The sequence below is a fragment of the Lampetra planeri genome, chromosome 20 (assembly GCF_965212315.1).
Source record: "Lampetra planeri chromosome 20, kcLamPlan1.2.h2, whole genome shotgun sequence".
NCBI classification, from domain to species: Eukaryota; Metazoa; Chordata; class Hyperoartia; order Petromyzontiformes; family Petromyzontidae; genus Lampetra; species Lampetra planeri.
The window spans coordinates 8,451,901-8,471,585 of NC_136126.1; the positions used below are offsets into that span (position 1 = coordinate 8,451,901).

Genomic DNA, 19,685 nt, shown 5'->3' on the forward strand with positions numbered 1-19,685 from the left:
CACAAAGTAAACCGCACAATTCAAATAATTGTATAGCAAAAAATATCCGACTCAAAGCAACTAGGACTTAAAAAATGTTTTATAAAATAGGCAACAAAACAGTGGTGTTATAACAATACTAACTAAAAATACGAAAACATTTATGAAGGGGGCAAAAAAAAGCAGGTAACAAAACTTTAATCCAGTATTTGGTTTCAAAGCTGCATGGGATTGTCGTGTACTATTACAGTTTAAGTAAATTATATATTGCAAAACATAACATACCCCACGTTACAATGGGGAATACATGCAAACGAGCATCTTTCTCAGGGCAGGCAAAACGTGCCGTGAGCCAATTCTAGCAACGAATCAGTGTTGCACCAAGAAAATGTTTGTTGGAGGTGGTGAATGATGCAAAAACCTCCATGTAAAATCAGCATGTAGCCTTCATGAACAAACGTTGCAAAGCAATGAAGCGGCACAGTAAGAGGATTTAGGCAAAGCCCAAACCCTGACCAATGCACAAGCAGAGTGGCCGGTCCAGTGTTGTGGCTGAGAAGTGTAAGGTTCGATAGCCCATATGTAGATTAAACTACTTGGCTGATCATTTTCGACAATTCCACCATGAGCATAATGAAGGTGGACTTTACCACTTTCCAATCGCCTGCTAAAATAATTCCCTTGTCCACCACCCCTCCCAGTGTGTCCGCAAGGCTGCTGGGCAAACAAAAACACCTCCCAACATGAGCAGTAAAACCACTCGGTCTATAAATCCTGTGGCATCGAAACAGCATCAATATGGACCATCCATCAGACGGCGCAATTATACAAGACTCCCTTAATCACAGACCAATACAAGATCAACCAACACTGACACTTGAACTCCCTCTTATGCAATCACGTACGTTCACTTCGTGCAAAGGCCGCACTGCCGTGATCATTCCATGCGTGCCAATCTTTTCCCTCGCACGTAGAACATTCGCAGGACCAACGACTGGACATCCCACACACATCCCACACAAGCCATTTCATTCCAGTGGTGTAATTGAAATTCACAAAATTGAATGCTGACCGTTAACGTTCTATCGGAACAAGAAAACAGTGTGGACGCAGAGAAATGTAGCAACTTGTCACACAGTGGTCAACGGGTAATATTATTGACAATATAGCCACAGATTTTCAGCTAATTCCGGTAAATGTTCCATTTGCTAACCTTGTGCCAACTGACACATCATCAAATCCGTACACGTAACTTTTGACATGTAAATATCTAAAACAATTATATCTACATAACAAGGAACAAGAATTCCACAGAATAAAGATATTACATCACAATGAAAGTCTTCATCTCAATCTGAAGCCTGAGTGTCGTTTCAATGCGTCTCCCCCACCCCCCACCCCCAATCCCACCCCACTATTATTATTGTCCATTAAACTCGCGCACATTTATTTTCAAGTCCTCATTGCGAACAAGTCACCAGTCTGCAACATCGGCACTTGTGGTGGATTCACAGCTGAACTCGGGTGTGTGTGTGTGTAAACGGTTGAAGCCGTGAGAACGGTGAAACAACGCCATTTATATGGAACCGGTGCCCCTCACTGTCTGTTCAGTTGACATGCGACCAGGACCATCATCACTTTTAAAGACGCAGCACAAAACAGAACAAAGCGCTTCCAACAGGAAGACGATGCTTCGGCCGGTCATGTGACTAGAACCGTGACATCGCAGCACACGTGAGTCTGACAAGCCGGAACCATACAGGCCTCAGTGGATATCTGTGAAATGAGGGCCGTTTAATGTTTGGGCTACGTGATCCTTGAACCGATTTCTCCCTGCATGGATGAGCTTACTTAAAAGGCCCATCGGCATTGTGTGGACCTGAAAGGTGGTACTCGAATTGCCCAATGGGGCTGTATCCACGATTGCAATTCCACTTGGGTTTTCAGGTGTGTCACTCGGCTGCACGACAACAACAACAAAAACAATTACAGCCACATGGCCCCCCCCCCCCCCCCTCTGCAAGGTGACAGACATTTGACAAAAATATACACAGCAACTTCAGGGCTTTTGTGTGCGATGACAGGATAACAGTTTGAACCTCGGCATCACTTGCATCCCGCTTGAGTCTGCATAAAGGCTTGCATCCGTTAAATCAACGACGCGATTTCCTTTGGCTCGTATGCGTGCATACACGTTTTGTTTGTTGCTGCTGAAATACTGAAAAAGTTTTGCCTTGACAAGACACCAAAGCGCATAAAAAATGTTGTGCAACTAAGTCAAATACAAGATAGAAGTTTTCGTAAACACTCTGCTACGTTGCTGAAAATGAAGCTCACTAATAATCAGCATATTAAGCTTTACGTGTATGCAATACATTTCATATACGCCAATGTAAAAATATTGTTTGGAGATGTACATAGAAAATACAGTATTACATGCTAACACCCATCAAAAAGTAAGTGTAAAAAAACGTAAAACCGTACGAAACAAAGTGACCACAACTCTCCTTTAAACAGCCGACCACTCCAACGTGACACGTAGTGGATTTTGCATTTCGCAACAGTAATGAGGGCAGCATGGTATTCATAGTGTTTGTAAATGTTGTGGTAGGAAAACTACGGCATTCTATTCAATGGAGCGCAGCATTCGGAAAACCACATTAGTTTACAAAGCAAATCAAAGTAATACATCCAAATGAGGATTCAACAGAGTAAGGCAGCCTCAAAAACTGGAAAAGAATCTTCCCACTACTGACATTTCAATGGAACTTTGCAACGTAAAGGGTAACATCAGGAAGCCACGGAAATGTGCACAGCACATGAAGTGGCATCATCATGAACAGAAACTTGCAATAGGTTACATTATCTTTGACAAGGCCAGCAGTTTTTGTGGCGGAAGTTGGCCAATTCAGATAAATGAAATGCACGCGCACTGCCAAACCAAGTTGAATCCTATTACAGGAAGCGACTTGGGCTCGAAAATGTAACAAAGCCAAAGCAATGAAAAAACATTGAATTGTGTATTAAGCACAACCCAAAAGGCTGCTGCGCTGTGCCTTTCAGCGACGTGGGTAGGCAAGCTTGGCGGACTCAATCAGGCTGGCCGAGGACAGCGATCCCGGCATGACACCTTGCCGGAATTCGGCAGCACCGGCACTGGCCGGGCCAGAGTACGCGTAAGGGTCGGCGTAGGAAACCGTATCGGCGTAAGCGCCGCTATCCGACGCGTTTCGCCGTCCACGCGATGGCAGTGTGGCCGACACTCGCGCCCACTCCTCATCGTACGAAAACGCCGGGTGCCTGTGGCCCAGCTCGGCGTAGCGCGGCTGTACGGGGGGCGATGACGTCGCCGCGAGCGCACGGAGAGAGTCCTCGTCCGGAGGCACGTCCACGCGTGCCGGCAACCGCCAGCTCCTGGGGAAATCGGCGAGCGGCGACATCAGGAGCGACTCCCGGTCGGGGGGCACGTCCATTCGCCCGGGGCCGCGTGCCAAACCGTCAGTGGGTGACAGGACAAGCGGCTTGCCACTCGGGGGCACTTCACGCCGGGCCACGAGCTGCTGCTCGCGGCTTCTCCTCTCCAGCACAGCGAGGGCATGCGCACCAAGCGAGGGGCTCCGCGTCGAGGGCTGGGGCTGCTGATGCTTGTATTGCTGGCGCTGGTGGTGGTTGTTTAGAAGAAGCGAGGAGAGGCTTAGGGACGAGGCTACCTCACGCGGCAGAGACCTGGCCTCCAGTCGCATGTCCTGCCTGGATGGAGTCTGCGGAATGCTGCGCGGGAGGGTGCTGCTGCTGGTGTTGTTATAACCGTGGTGCGGCAACTCTAAACGTGCGGAGCTTGGAGGGACGTCTTGCCGTGAACGCACAACCGCCGTCGACCACTCCGAACCATCGGTGAATCCCCCGCGGCCCGACATTGCTTGCCCCGGCACTTTCTGCTGGGCCTGGCCACCGACGTGCACGACGTCCCTGCCGGGGTAGGCAAACTCCCCGCGCCAGGCCCTGGGCGAGACTCCGCCGAGGCTGCACGGCGACGTGGGGGAAGCCTGCGGGGGGGAGTCATCGTACTCGTAGATGCGCCCATGCGCCTGCGTGGGTGACGGAGGCACCTGGCGAGAGCCGCGCCCCAGTGTGCGCGTGGCGTAGTAGTGGTCGAGGACACGGGCGCGCATCTCGGCGGCGTCGACGGGGCGCACCTGCGACACGCGCCCGACACTGTACGTCGGCGAGGGCTGCGTGCTTGCCTCCCCCCCCGGGCCCGCCCGCTGGCTCGGCGGCTGCTGCCGGTAGTCGGCGTAGTTGTCTGCGTGGTTCGCGCTCATTCTCCCTGGCAGAGACTCGCTGTGCGGGACAAACGGGACGGCCGAGCGCGGTGCCTGTCCCTCCCTACCCGGGGGGGCGGCACGCACGTTGCCATAGCCGGCCAACGATGGAGGAACACGACCGCCCCCGCCGCCGCCGCCCGGCGAAGCCCGAGGCGCGTAATCGTAAGCGTGAGACGCGCCGCCTTCCTGCGTGTACGTCACGCCGTACGCTCCCACGTCATCGGCGGTGGGCGACAGCACTGGGGTGGAGAGGGAGCGCTTGGCAGGGGAGCGGTCGACGTTGACGTCCGGCATCCACGTGTCGTGGCTCAGCGGCCCGGCGGGAAGCGTGTCTTCGGGCAAGGCATGGCGACCCCCATGTGGCGCTCTGCGATCCTCGTTACTGTCTGCGCAGAGTCAGATGAATGTACGTGCGCTCGTTAAAAACCCAGATGCATCAGTTGGGTACGAGGACGTAGTACAGCCGGTACCCATTATAAACCAGTACCTTTTTATTTATATATTTTCAATATATGTATGTATATTAAGATCGATGAACACACAGAGAATTGAATTGTTTCACAATTTTAATAAACACTTTGGGCCAGATTCACATCTTGACAAAATGGAACCAAAATTTGCTTTGTTGAGCCATTGCGATGGAGAGACATTTTACGCCATAAAACCTACAGAGGGGAAAATTTGCAAAAATGTGAACCAGGCCCACTACTGTTTCAGGATTTGGCATTCATGGACGCATTGAGAATAAGCAAACGAATGATCCTCCAGATCATTGCTGGATCCTCGTAAAACATTTGAGATTCATATTTTCTTGAGGATTAGATGCACAACAGCAATCGATTGTGAATGAGAACATGAACAATCCCATCGGTTAGTAGTTCTCCATCCTGAGAAAATATTCTGGATCCAAATTTAATTATTTCGATCACCGTCACTAGCGTACTGTAACCACCATTACTGATGCCATAAACGGCTCTCATTGTTATCACCCCCATCATTAGAATCATCACCTCAATCACCGCCACCACCACCACAAGCAATGCACATGCATCGTAAAGCACAATCTGTTAGAGGCTCAATGTACAGACTTTACCACACCTGACGAATTTGCAGCGCCGGTAGCTAGCCAGCAGCTCCAGTGGTTGAAAACTATGGGTTTACCATGCTCCTCTGCGCTTGCCCTTCAGTGTGAAGTGTTTTCAATAACAAAACATCGCAATTGGTTTACTAACAAGGCACGAGAGCACGTAAATGACAAAAAAACCTCGCATGCAAAGGGTGGGCTTACAAGTAACAGTGCACTAGCTCTAATAACAAAAAGTTTATCAAGAAAGAGGCATGCAATGATGTAACAGTTAAGAAGAGTTTGACGCACACACACGACAGTTTACTAACATTCGATTTTGAACAGAGATACGTGCAAACTGCATGCACGTCTATACCGCCTGAATCGAATGTGCCGTTCACACCTCCGCAACGACAAGGGCACGTTGGGTTTATTAAGAGTCGACGCGACCGGCGGATTCCACCTACCTGGGACTCTATCGCGAGGCGCCTCCCACTGCGCCGGCAGGACGTGCAAGCGCTGCCCAGCGGAAGCGCCGTCGTCTGCCGGCACCATCCGGTGAGCCATGCCCGGCCCCGCGGGTCTGCTCGCCGCGCCACCGGCAAGGTCACGCGAGCCACCGGGGCCCTGCGGTTTGACCTGCGCCAAGGGACGGGGGCAAAGGTCGTCAACGGGCGGCAGCGACCCATTGGGTTTAAAGAGATGATGCAACGGCGTGCAGTGATAAGATACCGCAGTTAACCATTAGGTGCAAAGATTTGCAGACAGGATTTGTGGATTGAGTATTGGCAATGAGGTGGCCTGGCAGCATGTGGAAGTGGAGTTACGGATCTAGTTGAGGGTTTTAAGTTATCTCTATATGGGTTTTTTCTCTGACAACTCCACTTTCCCAACCACACACAAAAATACTCGATTTGAATTAACATAATGTATCAAGCACCACCCATGTAAAATGAAACACCAAGGAAGGGCGTTTTTTTAGAATAATTATAACGGCATAAATGTATAAGATGAATACATGAAAACAGGTTTTACAGAAATAATAGACCCACAAGCAGTGCATTTAGAAATAACTTTTTTTCTTTTAAAATGTATTTTAACGAATGGTGCCTCCTTAAAACCCTTTATTACTCTCTGGGGAGATTGATTAGAGCAAACTCCGCTTTGCAAATGATTGGAGTTTGATCATCGCCACCAATAAAAACACAGAGCAACAAAAGCCCGTGCCATTAAGGCAATGGGTGACATTTTATTCACGAACATTTCCACCACAAGACTGTTCGGCAATCAATCACTGCCACATTTCCAATCACTAGACAGGAAAAAACTTAGGACGATAAAAAAAAAATTTGTGTCTGTTTGAGTAATATAAAATTGGGGTAACACCAGAACACAATGAATTGCCTACTTGAGCTAAACATATTATTTGGTAATAAAATTCAAATTAAATGCAATGGTTTGTCAGTGGTGTCCAAGCAAATATGAAAAACTCTCCACCTTCGTTATTTAAACTAGATAACTCCAAGGCAGTATAACTAATAGATATGATTTACTGCCCGTCGGTGGTTCAATTAATCATCAAGATCCAGAGGCACGAATTGTACACAGGATCGATCACATGGCCCTGAACTAACGTTAACATATTCTTAGGTTTTTTCGGTAAGTCACGTAGGTTTTTTTCGGTAAAGTCACGTAGGTAAAACATTAAAATTAATAAAAGTAAAATAAAATAATTTTATTTTATTAGTAAAATAACATTAAAATTAATAAAAGTAAAATAAAATAATTTTATTTTATTAGTAAAATAAAATAATTTTATTTTATTTTACTTTTATTAATTTTAATGTTTTACCTACGTGACTTTACCGAAAAAAAGTAAAATAAAATAATTTTATTTTATTTTTATTAATTTTAATGTTTTACCTACGTGACTTTACCGAAAAAAACCTCAGAATATGAATCCTTGCAGTCACGAAAGCTTCAAATCTAGAACTAACGTTAACACTTTGTATCTGGGAGCCCCAAGTTGGTTATTCCCCCAAAGAAAATACCTGCGCAAATAGACTCAATGGCGGCCATGCCAACTGCCCGCCACTCGGCCACCCGGCTGCGGCGTCACGATAAACAAGCCGAGACCGCCCCCCCCACCAAACACACACCGGGCTGGCGACGTGGCGAGGTGTGGGCTGCCCGTCGGCTGGTGGCCTGCTGTGGAAGTGCAGCGAGAGTTTGCGGAGATTCTCGGCGGCGTAGGAATCGTCCTGCTGCTCCCGCAGGCGGCCACCGCTGCCGTCGACCGCGGAGTGCCCGGGCGGCGGCTGCTGCTGCTGCAGCTGCACGTGCGCCAAGCAAAGTCACCCGCAGGTTAGTGCCAACCAGCGCCCAACCCCCACCGCCCACCCCCGAAGCAACATTATTGAAATAGGCCACCGCGCCCCACCCACCCGCCCGATGCCTCCAGCTTTCCCTGACGCAGGCGCCCGGGTGATATATTTACCCCAACTCAGAACCGACAACTGATAAGCGGTCCATTTGTGAAAGTAGGAGATTGGTCGATGTGGAAAACTGCACAGCAAGTGCTTTAAAAGGACTGCACTTGAAAACGCGCTCGCTCACAATTCAAGCATGTGAAGTAAGATATATGACATTCTTTTTAATATCACTCCATCAATATTTGTTTGATTCCCATGAACCTAAATATGAATAACTTTTTCAGAGGTATCCAAGTGGCTCAGAGGTTAGAGAACTGAAGCAACAATGCTGAGATAATAGGTTTGAATGCATGCAGTCGTAGCTCGTAATTATACTGGCTTTTCAGGTGTTGGTGACCTTTACCCGGTTACCAATATATGTACACAAAAAACCCATGATATTGAATTTTGCTTTGAACTTTGTAACAAAAAAAACTCTTAGAAATACAAATTTCAGTTTTACTGTCACGTGACAATCTAATGAATGGGAAAGTGCACATTCTACTGTGCTAAGGGTAAAAAGTTATTTCATGTCCTGAAATACAACTCTTCTGCTGACCATCCTCCGACACGCGGAACGCACTGCTATGCGAGATTTGTGAATGGTTATCATGAAGCTGAAAACAGGATTGGAAATTCACAACACAAGTCAAAACAAAAACCCTTTCTAAACTTTCTCGAAGCTTAAAGTTCACGCATACGCAGTCAATCGCGATTCAAATGTTAAATATAAATTACATGCAGTTTACAGCCTGTACAAGGAAATGCAATAAGTAACACGTGCTAAATACACACACACACGTGAATATCGGTTGGTAAACATGAATGAGGTTTCTAATGACGAATCTCTAATCCACAGAATTCAGCAAGATATTCCAAGTCGAAATGCCGATGATGTCACCAATCCCAGCTCATCCTCGCCTCCCATGAGATTTTGCCCAACCACTGACAATGCAAGCCCGTTTACTCGCAAAGGCAAACGAATAAGCCAGTTGAGTACTTAAGATAACGGGACGTTGGCGCTCTCAACAGAACCAACAAAGCGATCCGTCCCGTCCCGTCGTCGTGGGGAGACACTCACCACCCCCCGCGGAGGCAGCACCGTGCGAGGCTCCGTAGCGGGTGGCGGTCTCCTTCTCTCCGGCTCGGCTGTCGGAGCATGCGGTTGCCCGCGAGTCGATGACGGGCTGCGGTCCGAGAAGCCCGGGGGGTGCAGCTGCCGAGCCGTGGCCATCGCCGACATGCCCACTATGGCGACAAGAGCGGTCGGGGGGGGGGGGGCTCCGTTTTTATCACGAAGGTGGATGTGGTTTGTAACCGCCGTTGAACGAAACAACCGCGTTAAATTCACGGTAACCACAGGATTTTGAGGTCAAGGCAACTCCAGCCGTGGTAAATATGATGTCGAGGAATCGTGAATGCATGCATGCGTGCACATTAGTCCACCGGTCCACCCTTCCAACCTGGATGCTCAATGAAATAGGCCTCGGAACAAAAAGTTAATAAATGTATGTTAACAATGCCTAATAGGTGAACACTTTTTTTTCTACTACGTAATTTGGTTTAATATTTTGAAATCATGAACGAGTCATAAGGCAAAACGGCTTTCGCTTTTATACTAATGCCAACGCAAGTGTTCAAGCCCAAACACTCTTACGTATGTACATAACTGCATTACTGTCATAAAGGCAGAATGGTATTTAGTAGTCATTTTCAAATTGTATTCATGATGAAGTGATACCCCATTAGTCAATTGGTATCCTTTATTTCACCAGGAGTTACAATAACCCCATTGAGATGCATGAAACAAAATAGCCTCTTTTGCAAGAGAGACATTGAGACCATCATTCTCTTTTTCATTGTAAACTTGGGTTTACCAAACTGGAACTGGAGGAGTGAAAAATCTAAACTTATAAACAGAGACGACACAGAACATTCTAAGTACCTGTTTGGTTGCCACCCTCTTCTGGCACATCCCTATTGGCCGTCCTCTGCACAGCAGGTGGCCAATTAAAGCCTCCTTCTCTGGGACTTGCACCATATGCCTCACTTTGTGGGGACGTTGCTGCCCTCCCCGTGTCCATGCCGGAATCGTACTCCTCCCAAACAAAGTGTTCCGGCACGGTCCACTGTCGCGCCGATACCCGCTCAGCCCGCCGCTCGCCCGTGGCTCCGAGCTCCCCGGGGCTATGCTCGTCCTCCGGCTCATTTCTCTCCGGTTCTCTCGGTTGCGCGACAGGTCTGCTGGGGGCATTCACGGCACCGCTGCTGCTGCTGCTACTGCTCCAGTTATTGCCGCCGCTACTGCTGGGCCCGTCTCTGCCGGGTTGTGCCGTCGCTGCGCTCGGCGTGCTCTGCGAGTCGGGCACCTCGGCGGTGCGGGCCCGCACCGAGTCCAGCTCCATCTCACGCTGCTTCCTCATCTCCTGCTCCTTCTCGTTGCCGAGCTTCCCAAACAGCGCCTCCCACTTGCTCGTTTTCTTGGACTTCTGGGGCGGAGCGCTCTCCGGGGGCTGCTCCATTCCACCCTCCTCCTTCTGCAGCAATGACGGCGGTGTTTTCTCCGCAGACGGTTTGGGGGCAAGCGGCGGATGGAGATGCTCCTGAGGCGGGGGTTTCTGCATCCGATTGTGCGAGCTTTCCACCGTCGATGCAGCGGCCTTCTCCGAATCGGACTTTCTTGGCAAGTCAGCAGCAATGTTCGACAGAAATGACATGACGCTGTTGGTCTTGGTAGGCTTGGGTGGAGGCTTTGGAGGGATTCTATCAGGCAATGCTTTTGCCGGTAGGTTTTGGTTATCGTGTATTGAACCCGAAGGCTGTTCCCCTTGTGCCTGGAGGCCAGGTTTACTCCACGACGTTTCGGCTGCTGGTGCACAGTGTGACTCGATGGAAAAGGTTTGCCTTCCTTGCTCCAAGAAGCTCATGGGGTTTGGAGAGGGCTGCTTGGGGGAAGGCTCACGAGCATTTTCAGCAACTTCCTTGGGCTGCCAATTCCGATCGTCAAGACGAGGCGACTCGAGAGATTGCCAATCATCGCCGGCTGAGTAATGGGCCCTTGGAGATAAACGCTCGGCTCCTGGTGGAAGATTCTGGGCTTCGGCGAAGACGCTTTGTTCATCGCTCACCCGAGGCTCCTCACTCTGCACGGGGCACATACGAGTTGACTTATTCCATCAAGCGTTACAACGCACATGACACAGCATCACTTGGGTAATGACAAGACAACGCATACAACCAGAGCAAATCTCATCTTGTTCAAACTAATTAAGGATCCCGACTCGCACGTAATAGAAACAGCATCGCGAAACAGGACAAAGCGACTCAATGCCCAAAGTGGATAACAAATTTCCCACTTGCGTGTACGGAACGCGACAAAGAACACGGTACACGTACGGGCGCGCTTTGATCCACACGCTGCGGCTGCTGCCGGGGTTGCTCGGGAGGAGGGACGGGCGACAGCCGCTCGGGTTTTGGAGGCGGAGGCGGCGCCGGCTGCTGCTGCTGTGTGGGCGTAGGTAGCGGGGTGGCCGTGGTGACGGTGATGGCAGGGGGTGCCCAGGGTTCTTGTTTTCTTGACGACGACGGCGCTGTAGATGGCGCTGGCATTGGTGGTGGCACTGGCTCCCTTGGCGACGAGAGGGCGGCGTGCAGGTGGCGCGCGCGCTCGGCGCACTCACGCTGCCTCAGCTGCACCAGCGCCCGCGTTCTCTCCTCGCCCTTGGCTGTCACCTGCTTCAGCTTGGCTGCGCGGATTCACGTGTTGTGCGAACATGAGCACACACACACAAAAATGAGAAGGCTGTGAAAATGCCGCCTCCCCACAAATGCACACACCGGCTGAAGGGCTTTCATAACAAGGGAGTTAAAACAAATACATTTTCTAAAGTATATCCCAATCGGGCTTTCTCGGTGTCATGTTATGAAACGAGAAATCCATTCGGAGCACTCGCAGAGCAGTGCGACCCTCCGAGGAGAACCCACAGAAGTGGATCCCGCAGAGCTCCCTCGTGAGTTTCCCTTCAACGTGACCTCTGTTTCACACGCAGGGCAGAACGTCCCCACTTGCTCTGCCACAGAAAGTCATGTTCATCGAATGACAGTAAAACTGACACGTGGAATCTAAGATGGTTTAGTTACATTATTAGACATCACAATGTCCTGCAGCAAATGGTAATTGACTAGATATGTAAGAGTTAAACTGTTTGGCTGAACTGATAACATTGCAAAGGGGGGTGTGGGAGGGGATATGCAATCAAACAATTACGAGTCAATCGCTGAATCACCGACTCAGACTATGACTAACATAGAAAACCGCTAAAGAAGTGAAGGCTGCCTGCCGCCTGCCGTCTCACCGATCGCCTCGTTGCAGTGGCAGAGCGCGGCGGCGTGGTCTCCCTCGCGCTCCAGGAGCTCCGACTGCTCCTGCAGGGCCTTCGACTCCGCCAGCAGCGCAGTGGTCGTTCGGTCTCGCGCGTCTGTGGGCGACCAGGCAGCGAGGAGCAGGGGGTGGGGATGCGTCAGATCAGAAGATAAGAATCTTTATTTAGACTGCAACAAGAATCCGATGAGCTGTGAAGCTCTTTTGCACAGATGTCCAGTATGGGGCAGGTCAGCGAGTTGCCACAACAAATAATACAAAACGATAGCAGTGCAAAATAGAGAAAATGGTAAGCAAGGCACTAAATATAAATAAATAATGCATGCATTCTTTAAATGAGTCCGATTGATCAAGAATGGGCAAGGCAGCAAATACAGCAGCAAAACAGTCCCAGACCCACACCAAGATAACGCCGCGCAGCAGTCCCTCAATAAAGCTGCACATTAACATTGAACGATCGATACGCAGGCAATGGTCTAAACATTGTCCCAGTGGTTACGAAGCACTGGATCGCACCGACCGCTCGTCTCCTCCAAAGAACACATTTTCTTTGTCGAGTCCAACACGCTTGTACATTGTGGGATTCGAACGCAAGCGGCTCGAATCGAATTCCTCCGCGAGTTAGGCAGCGAGAGGCAGCCTTTCGATCCACCCGGCTCTCTCTGCTCGTGAAGTCGACGTACACAGCAAGTGTGCGGTGCCGAAATTTGGTGTTAGTTATTTTATCGCGAAAAGTAGAACCAACCCGGTTCGCTGCCCCTCTCCAAGCGAGACAAGCAACTGTGACTAAATGTTCAGCTGCGAGTATTTTACAGCTGTGCATATCGTCATGGTCTACACGCATACCAGGGCGATCTGCCAAAAATGTCGGGAGGAAAGCGAGGCAGTGTTGGATATCGAGCAGCCCTCTGTAATAGCCCACTTGATGACAGAACGAGTGGTAGGATAAATACTTCTATTTTAAATGCCGAGAGAACTGGGAAACATCGCAATTAAAAGGAGGATAAATATACAAGAAGGCTCCATATGAGAAAATAAAGCTTACAAGATGACAGCAAACTAAAGCTAGACTTATTTTTTGAAGCCCCATCTGTTAACTAATTATACAACAATGCAAAATATACGAGCATGTACAACATTTTTTTATTTTGTTCCTAAAACTGGTCAGAATTAGCAGGCACAACACAATATTTTCATACATTTGTATTCGAACTTGACATATCGATGCAAATCTTTCACTTAAAATCGATTCTCATCCCAACTATACATACAGCAAATCGTGCATGTACACACACATTACCCACTGTTTATGGCAAGTGTATGCTTACGCCACGCTAACGGAGCGAACAAAATTGTACGAGACAAAACAAACGAGAAACAACATGAATTCAACAATACGAGTTGAAACAGAATCTATTATTAAACAGAATCGCCACCCTAACAATCATGACAATTAAAATTGTTTTTGAATTGAATTGCTCATGCATACTTATGCTAGAGAGTATACGGCTGAATAAGCCCGCGCCAAGACATCTACCAGTGCCCTCACTACTCAACTCAAAAGTCTGTTGCAATTCTTCTTTCGCATGACGAGGTGAAATTTGTAACATTACGTACGTGTGCGCATCGAGGTTACGAAGCCATTCAATAGCCTCTGTGGAGGTTTGGTAAATATCAGTGATATAGCCGGCGCATCGGCGACACGTGCAGTGTTAGATCACGTGGCTGATGGTCTGACTCGCGACTCCACACTTTGCTTCATTGTTGCAATATTCAAATCTTTAAATTATAAAAACCCCATTATGACAAGGTTTTCAAAAGGCAGACTTCGATGCAGTGAGCATTGGTGACTACTGTGCAGACGAGTCCTAATTGGGATCAAACTAATCCAAAGTTGTCTCTCACTGCATCACTGCTTAGTTGTTCACAAGATGTTCAAAAGTATTTTGATGGTGACCTAAGGCAATGGGACGATAATGGACTTCAGGAAATGCTGTTTTTTGCATACACACAGAGGCTGTCTTTATAAATATGAAACTAAAAAAATGTGTACTGCATAATTTGCACACTGCAACAAATTACCCGCATGCTGACAAGACAGCTGTTGGCGGAGGAGAATATAATATGTTACGTCTATCTTGGGTTGACCCACGAGGTAAGAGAGCACACGTATTAAGCGTGCCCTAACAGCGGCAGTGAAAGCAGGAGTTTCTCTGGCTCCGTGCGGCTGTCGTCTGTGCATCTGACGCCCAACAACTTGAGATGGCGTGCTGCGGTTTCTCGGTGTTACATGGTGCACATGTGTGACGGCTTTGTCAGCGTAGGCATGAGTAAAGGGAAAGTGTTTGTATTTTTAAGTCTGTGTCCTTTCCGTCACTCCCTCTTGCCGGCGGTAAGATGGGGGTGGAATCATTTGGCGAGTTGACTATCGCTGTGGAATGCACTCCCATTACTCCCACTATGTTTAAATTAATATGAAATTGTAAACCATGCATTGTGCCTCCCCATAATAGAGGTCAGTTCTTGGTGAAGCTAGTATTTTGTATAGTGATAGGCGTGTATAATTACGTGCCTGTTGTGCATTTAAATAGTGTATTACATGTTTTACGTCTAATGCATGTATGTTTACACAGTAATTCCTAACTACGAGTTGCAATAGAAATTTTTATAAGTTGATTATTACATGATTAGTTTCCCAACAATTTCAATTAGCTTCATGTATGTTTACTATATTACGTGTGCTTAGCGCTGTACTTCCGGTACAAAGAAATAATACTCAAATGTTTTTCCACTGCTTGTTCACTCAATATGAGCCAGCCATAAGCCTTCCAATATATATCTGAATCAACTCAAGCCTCCAGTAAATCACGTGACTTCTGCGTGGCCAACCCCACTCTGGGCCCCTCCCGTCTCCCCAACCCTTCTGAAAACAGTCATCTGCTCCGTGCAGCTCACTGTGCTTGCTTCTTCCTTCTCGCTCTACTCCCCTTCTGGTGGTGTGCTATGGGTAAAAGGTTTCATCATTCAATCTTGAATGCCCGTAGCACGCACATGCGTGTAGTCACTTGAGAAACAAATTAATTAACTCAAATAACATTGATCTAATTTTTCCAGCAAAATGTTTTGCAAAGCGCTCACTTAATTGGCATTTGCTATTTATTTATAACTTAACTGTGTCTGTTATTTCATTAATATTTTTTATCAGGAAAATCAATTATTAATACAAACATAAAATGAGCAATGATAAGCGTATCATAGTGATAGGGGTGAGAGCGTCTAATGGTAGCACATGAGCCGCTTGTTTAATACTGTGAGAGTATTAATCATATCAATTGCACGCCGTCTGTTTCACAATGGAAAAATAAAGATCCCGTTACGTAATTCGCAAAATTAGGGCATTGTGTTCCTGCATCATGAATAAACATCACACATAAAATCCACAAACCACTACTGGAATAAACATAGCAATCATCACTGCCTCCTACTAAATCTTGGCAGAATCCTCTTGAAAAAGAATCGTGAGACTCAGTGTGGCTTTCCTGGGTCAACAAAGGTGGAAATAATAATAAAACACTTCTTGGTTCTTTCGGTAAAGTCACGTAGAATGGAAATAATAAAAATAAAACATAAAATTATATAATATATTTTATGATTTTTTATTATTTTATTTTATTATGTTTTATTTTTATTATTTCCATTCTACGTGACTTTACCGAAAGAACCAAGAAGATGAATCCCTGCAGTCACCAAAGCTTTAAATCGAAATAAAACACTTAGCAAACCGGGTTACACCATTACCGCAGACCATATTACAACATTGCACAGTATACCGCCGTATCACAGCAACCCTGGTGCCGATGTCGCCACACCGGGCAAGCACGCACGCACGCACCCCTGGGCATGAGGTTGTCCAGGTCGAGGATCTTGGACGGGTTGGGGTTGAACTTCTCCCCGGAGCCCATCGCTCCGCGCGCGCGCTTCTGCTCGTGCTCACGCGCCCGCAACGTGGCCTGGTGCTCCAACTCGTCCAGCTCGCTGCGCACCGATTCCTGCTCCCAGCTATCCGACTCGAGTCCTGCGCGCACACAAGCACACCGTGGGGTCTTATTTAGTTTCACGAGTTTTGCTTTTTGTTTTAATAATCATGTTCCAACCGTGCTTGTGGTGGTCATGTTCGAAAGAACTTTCCCTTCGGAAACAATTGCAGTGAGCAGTGTATAACAACAATAATAACACGGCGTTAAGGAATATGGCCTGTAAGATAACATCAGATAACTATTGCTGAAGTGGTATCAATAAAAAAAAATTGCACTCAGAGCAGAATATGTAAATTTTGCTAGAGGTATTTCCATAAATATCTACATAAAAACAGATCTGCATCATGAAAGCTGGAATAGCTTTGTTATTACCCAAATTATGCTCACAATCTATGATGGAATTTTTCATATCCACAGATGGCGATCAGAATTTCACCTCAGGATCTTATCAGTGCCAGCTAAGTGCTCCAATATTGTGTTAACCCTGCAGCCACCAAAACATAATGTAACCTAACTTTTTGTTTTACCATTAAAAAAAAATTGTCTCTCAATTGCGGAAATGATGTGTTATCACACAAAGCATTTTCACTCTAGATTCAAAGACGCAAAAATCATGCAACAAATAAAAAGTGACTTTTTTCACTTGGTAGACTGCATTCTCTCTCGAGCTATTCAGACAAGCGAGAGATTCACTTGATGCCCTTCTAAAGCAGTCACCTCAGCCGGGTCTTGGCTAAATTATTTACAAAAGATTATTGACAATTCTTTTCTCACAAGCCAATCAAACCACAAAGTTTCATCATTGGTTATGAGAAGTGTTATCTTTAACCAGACTTGTGTCGTTTCTAGGACTATGCAAGTCATTCTGAACTCAGGCTCCAGGACCATAACAGTTTGTACGAGTTGCGTTTTTTTGTGGACACGTCATTATAAGCCCCAAGGAGTCACCCCCTTGCCCACCTACTTAGGAATGGACGGACTTCAGTGTTTAGAATGGGCACATCGGCTAAATTCAACTTGGTGTGGTCTGTCACTGTGCATGTTTATTTCTTTCATGCAAGCGTGTATACATCGTCATGAATTAGCTCCGAGCAGATTGACAGGCGTTTATTGAATGAAATTACCTAAAACGGTCAATAACATGCTTATGCTGAAAGGCTAAACACTTCTTAACATTCTTACAGTATGCTCTTAATTTGCACACATCTTTGTAGACCAGGGTGGAAGAGGAAACGGTAATATTCTTTAAATATTATTTTAACAGTTAGTTTAACTTAAAAAGAACAAAAAGTTTTTTCATATAAATAACCACTTCCTTTTCTTTGTTTAACTCTAGTTTTATGAAATAAATACTCTATCACGCACAAATTGCGACTAAAATGTGCTCTAAAAACTGTTGTTACTGGACAGGTGAGAGAGGGAGGCTTCGTGTTGGTATCCACAAGTTAGATTTGCCGAATAAAAAAAACCTCCCCGTAATTTTACTTGCCATTTGAGAGACACACTCCTTGGCCAGGCTCAGGATGAACCCACGGCCTTACTGCAGACCAGTTAATGCAAGCCAGCAAGCACAGCAGGACTTCCCCCTTGCCTGTCTGATCCATTTATTTCCAACTGGCTTCACAATAATAATTTGTATTAAACTGCCGCGCAGATTGTGTGATGTTTTCCAGTTAGCTTCTTTGTTGGCGAGATGTTCACTTCCTCGCCTGGTATGGAGGAGCTCGTGGGTTCGATCCAAACCCTGACGCGTGTTTATGTCGAGTTTGTATGTTCTCCCTGCGGTCGCGTGGATTTTTCTCCGGGTCCACCGGTTTTTCCATCAACATTTAGAAACATACTTTTACAGTATTTGGATGCACTAAATTTGCACGTGATAAGCCACTTTTTGAGCCATCATTTGTGGGCAGGTCGCTTCTGAAAAATAGCTATATAGCACAGTCGGCCTTACCTAGTCAAATAAAAAAGTTAAATAGTTTGTCACCGATGACCCAAATACAATTACCAAAGCAATTCAGCCCAATATATGTACTCATGAAGTCGTGTTGATAAAATAACCAATTTAATGAAAGTCGGATCTTACTTACATTCACATTTATCAAGTAATCAGAGGCCATTATTCTAGCGCAACTAATGTTCAAGCGCTAAACGTAACAATAATAATAATTTTGAGCCGTTTGTTAATCCAAAGAAGCCCTCCTCATGCAGCATCGGAGGACTGGGCTTGTTTGAGCATACTTCCCCACTCTGACCAGGGCAGATTACAGAAGGCTAGCGGCGGGGGCCAGGGCAGTTCAGATACCGCTCACCATTGATGTTAGCTAGCTACGGCTGTTAATCAAAGTCAAGTCATGGAGTTCATAGCACAGTGCACTAACCACTGCAACCGACATGTAATTTTTAAGTATGTAAATGTCCTTGTGTCAGTGCTCTCTAGCAATCCAGTGTGTACTATCAGGAGAGTGAACAGGCCTGTTGTATATGCAACCCTGGCTCATATTAACAAAGGCAGAACAAACAAGTTATTCCGGCCAGAAACTGGGGATTTACGACACCCCCACCTCACGCCACCATGTCACATTGACACAGCACCAGTCTTAAGATCTCTATCAATCTCACAGCCATTGTTCGCGTTTATAACCACAACACTAATCCATCCAGGACGTTCAATTAAACACCGTCACATTACACAGAGTCACCAAACTGTGAAAATAGAATGGGGCGTGAAACTCTGAAGTCACAGAGTTTGACAACACAATGCAAGGCATTTGTGCTTTGTATTCCCAGAGGGCAAAGTACACAGGGAGGAAGCTCACCCAGCAGGGCGTGTGGCTTGTACAGTCGGCGAGAGCGATGACCAGACTTGACGACTCCGTTAGCCAGGGGGCTGGATTCCCGGCTCCGTGCCGAATCCAGGGACCTGCAACGGAAGAGCATGGCAATGCAACCGTGTGAAGCGAAAATTTGCGTTTTTCTTTGCCTATCGCATTAGGCTTGCACGCTTGTGGACACCAGCATCATGCCTTTAAATGACAGCTGGGCAACCACGGGATGTAATAGGAGAGCGGATTGAAACAAATTAACAATATTTAAGTGTTCTTGGTTCTTTCGGTAAAGTCACGTAGAAGGGAAATAATAAAATAATAAAAATAAAACATATATTATATTTTACTATGTTTCATTTTTATTATTGTATTATTTCCCTTCTACGTGACTTTACCGAAAGAACCAAGAAGATGAATCCCTGCAGTCACGAAAGCTTTAAATCGAAATGTAATATTTAAGTGGTACGGTCAAATGACAAATGACTAATTACCAAGCAAGTTCCTTTAAGTATGGGATAAAGGAAAGAAGACAGAGAGGTAGGATGAAGAGTGGGTGGAAAGTTACTGTGGAGACTTTGGAAAATTGATAAAAAGGACTGTA

At 46.7% G+C, this 19,685-nt stretch overlaps 1 protein-coding gene across 4 annotated transcripts in view; it reads right to left on the bottom strand.

Annotated features, from left to right (window-relative positions):
* Positions 1-1,997: 1,997 nt before the first annotated feature.
* Positions 1,998-19,685, bottom strand: part of LOC144724400 (ubiquitin carboxyl-terminal hydrolase 54-like) — a 48,420-nt gene continuing 30,732 nt past the window's right edge. The window contains exons 12-21 of one of the 4 annotated variants that reach the window (XR_013586473.1): positions 19,076-19,179; positions 16,115-16,297; positions 12,197-12,319; positions 11,238-11,587; positions 9,787-10,984; positions 8,923-9,089; positions 7,530-7,703; positions 5,838-6,009; positions 5,403-5,485; positions 4,566-4,690 (exon numbers count right to left, since the gene is read on the bottom strand). Coding sequence is in view for 3 of the 4 variants with exons in the window: in XM_078603489.1 (XP_078459615.1) it covers positions 3,039-4,690; positions 5,838-6,009; positions 7,530-7,703; positions 8,923-9,089; positions 9,787-10,984; positions 11,238-11,587; positions 12,197-12,319; positions 16,115-16,297; positions 19,076-19,179 (4,123 nt within the window). In the remaining variant the exon portion in view is untranslated. Of the gene's footprint in view, positions 5,486-5,837; positions 6,010-7,529; positions 7,704-8,922; positions 9,090-9,786; positions 10,985-11,237; positions 11,588-12,196; positions 12,320-16,114; positions 16,298-19,075; positions 19,180-19,685 lie in introns of all 4 variants that reach the window. The other 3 variants (XM_078603489.1, XM_078603491.1, XM_078603490.1) reach the window with 3 other exon arrangements.